This window comes from Salmo salar, chromosome 18, assembly GCF_965601325.2.
Source record: "Salmo salar chromosome 18, fSalSal1, whole genome shotgun sequence".
Taxonomy (NCBI): Eukaryota; Metazoa; Chordata; class Actinopteri; order Salmoniformes; family Salmonidae; genus Salmo; species Salmo salar.
The window spans coordinates 98,220,869-98,223,660 of NC_138308.1; the positions used below are offsets into that span (position 1 = coordinate 98,220,869).

Consider the following 2,792-nt stretch of genomic DNA (forward strand, 5'->3'; position numbering starts at 1 on the left):
GACCATGAGACATCCCGAAAATCGGTCTTATCACAAAAAAGAGCCTGTGGCGTCCGAACAGTTTTACAGGCTAATAAAGTTTAGGCTAATAAAGTTTTAGGCTAATAAAGTTTTAGGCTAATATGACTCACTCGTCTTAAAGTCCCACGGTACCAGTTGAAATAAATGAATGGAAGTACATAAGGAGACTGTTTTAGTGCCAAAAATATGGAGTTAAATACATATATATATATATCTCAGATATAGGACAGACATTTCAGAACAAACTTCCCTTTGATATTTGTTATTCCGTTTGTATGGGCTAATACAAATGTTCATCAAATATATACAGTATGTATGTGTGTATATATATGTATATGTATATATATGTTTAAACTTTAAAGGGTCTTAAAATTCAAAAATCAAATAGCAATAACAATCCTTGGTATAACTTACAGGTACCAGAGAAACTACAATAACTTAACAGCAAAAACACATAGCCTATAGAGTAGAATGTTTGTGATACGAGCTGACCCACAATAACACTCCATGTATATAAATATATATATATAATACTATATATAAATATATAATACTATATGTATAAATATATATAATACTATATGTATAAATATATATAATACTAATACTATATAATACTGTCCATGAGTGTGTGTCCATGAGTGTGTGTGTCCATGAGTGTGTGTGTCCTAAGTGTGTGTCCATGAAGGTGTGTCCATGAAGGTGTGTGTGTCCATGAGTGTGTGTGTCCTAAGTGTGTGTGTCCTAAGTGTGTGTGTCCTAAGTGTGTGTGTCCATGAAGGTGTGTGTGTCCATGAAGGTGTGTGTGTCCATGAAGGTGTGTGTGTCCATGAAGGTGTGTGTGTCCATGAGGGTGTGTGTGTCCATGAGGGTGTGTGTGTCCATGAGTGTGTGTGTGTCCATGAGTGTGTGTGTCCATGAGTGTGTGTGTCCATGAGTGTGTGTGTCCTGAGTGTGTGTGTCCTAAGTGTGTGTGTCCATGAAGGTGTGTGTGTCCATGAAGGTGTGTGTATCCATGAGTGTGTGTGTCCTAAGTGTGTGTGTCCTAAGTGTGTGTGTGTGTGTCCATGTGTGTGTGTGTGTCCATGAGTGTGTGTGTGTGTGTCCATGTGTGTGTGTGTGTGTCCTAAGTGTGTGTGTGTGTGTGTCCATGAGTGTGTGCATCCAGTACTCTCTCTCTCTCTCTCTCTCTCAGGACCAACGGCCACTCGAAGCCAGGTTTCTGCTCATGGAGTAGCCAGACAGACTGCTCTCCTGTTTACCCCAGGCTCCAAACGGAAGCACCACGATTGTACTGTTGTCCTCTGAACCATACTGCAGAGCCTGAAACACACACACATAATATATCTATATAGATATAGATATACACACACTGAGTGTACAAAACATTAAGAACACCAGCTCTTTCAATGACAGACTAACCAGGTGAAAGCTATGATCCCTTATTGATGTCACTTGTTAAACCCACTTCAAATCAGGAGGAGAAAGGGTTAAAAGAAGGATTTTTTTTTTAAGCCTTGAGACAATTGAGACCGGTTTGAGTGTGTCAAGAACTGCAACGCTGCTGTTTTTTTTTTTTTCTTCTTCACAACTCAACAGTTTCCCAGAATGGTCCACCAGCCAAAGGACATCCAACTCAATATTAGGAAGGTGTTCTTAATGTTTTGTACACCTGTGCACATTTAAAATGTATACATGCGTTTAGATTGCACTGGGATGAAGTTACCCCTAGATACAGATGTAGGATCAGCTTCCCCTCCCCCAATCCAAACCGTAACCATCAGTAGGGGAAATGCAATAACTGACCCCAGATCAGTGTCTAAGGGTAACGTCACTCTGTGTGTTACTACTCCTATATCCATTATACACATATTATATATACACCATTATAATGAATAAACACAGTGTCAAACACAATGGACATGGTCTGTCTGTCTGTCTCTGTCTGTCTCTCTCTCTCTCTCTCTCTGTCTCTGTCTCTCTCTCTCTGTCTCTCTGTCTCTCTGTCTCTCTCTCTCTCTCTCTGTCTCTCTGTCTCTCTCTCTGTCTCTGTCATTTTTCTCTCTGTCTCTCTCTCTGTCTCTCTCTCTATATATATCACTGTCTCTCTCTGTCTATTTCTCTCTGTCTCTCTCTCTCTCTCTCTCTCTCTCTATATATATATATATATATCTCTCTCTCTCTCTCTCTGTCTGTCTGTCTTTCTTACGTTCTTTCTCTCATACACACACTCACCTGTTGTGCAATTACGTTTGCTGCCTCTGTGGGGTCATGGCACTGGTTGATGACATCACAGATCTCCTGGTCGTTCATGATGAAGTTGATCCCGTCTGTCGTCAGAGCCAGGAACGTGTCTTGGTGGTGTTGCAGCTAAATATATAAAATAATAACCATATTATCATTCTGAGCTTCATCATCATTATCATGATTGTCATTGTGACCACCATCATCACCACCATCATCACCACCATCACCATCATCACTACCATCACCACCATCAACCTCAACCACCATCATCACCACCACCATCATCACTACCATCACCACCATCATCCCCCACCCACCACCATCCCCCATCACTCCCACCATCACCCACCATCACCACCACCACCATCACCATCATCACTACCATCACCACCATCATCACCACCATCACCACCACCACCATCACCATCATAACCACCATCACCACCACATCAACCTCCATCCACCACCACCACCATCATCACCACCACCATCATCATCACCACATCAACCTCAACCACCATCAC

The 2,792-nt window shown here is 41.7% G+C and overlaps 1 protein-coding gene across 1 annotated transcript in view; it reads right to left on the reverse strand.

Annotated features, from left to right (window-relative positions):
• Nucleotides 1-904: 904 nt before the first annotated feature.
• ppm1ka (protein phosphatase, Mg2+/Mn2+ dependent 1Ka) overlaps nucleotides 905-2,792 on the reverse strand; it is a 19,270-nt gene continuing 17,382 nt past the window's right edge. The window contains exons 7-8 of the mRNA XM_045711409.2: nucleotides 2,257-2,391; nucleotides 905-1,344 (exon numbers count right to left, since the gene is read on the reverse strand). Coding sequence (XP_045567365.1) covers nucleotides 1,213-1,344; nucleotides 2,257-2,391 — 267 coding nt within the window. The 3' untranslated portion in view covers nucleotides 905-1,212. The remainder of the gene's footprint in view (nucleotides 1,345-2,256; nucleotides 2,392-2,792) is intronic.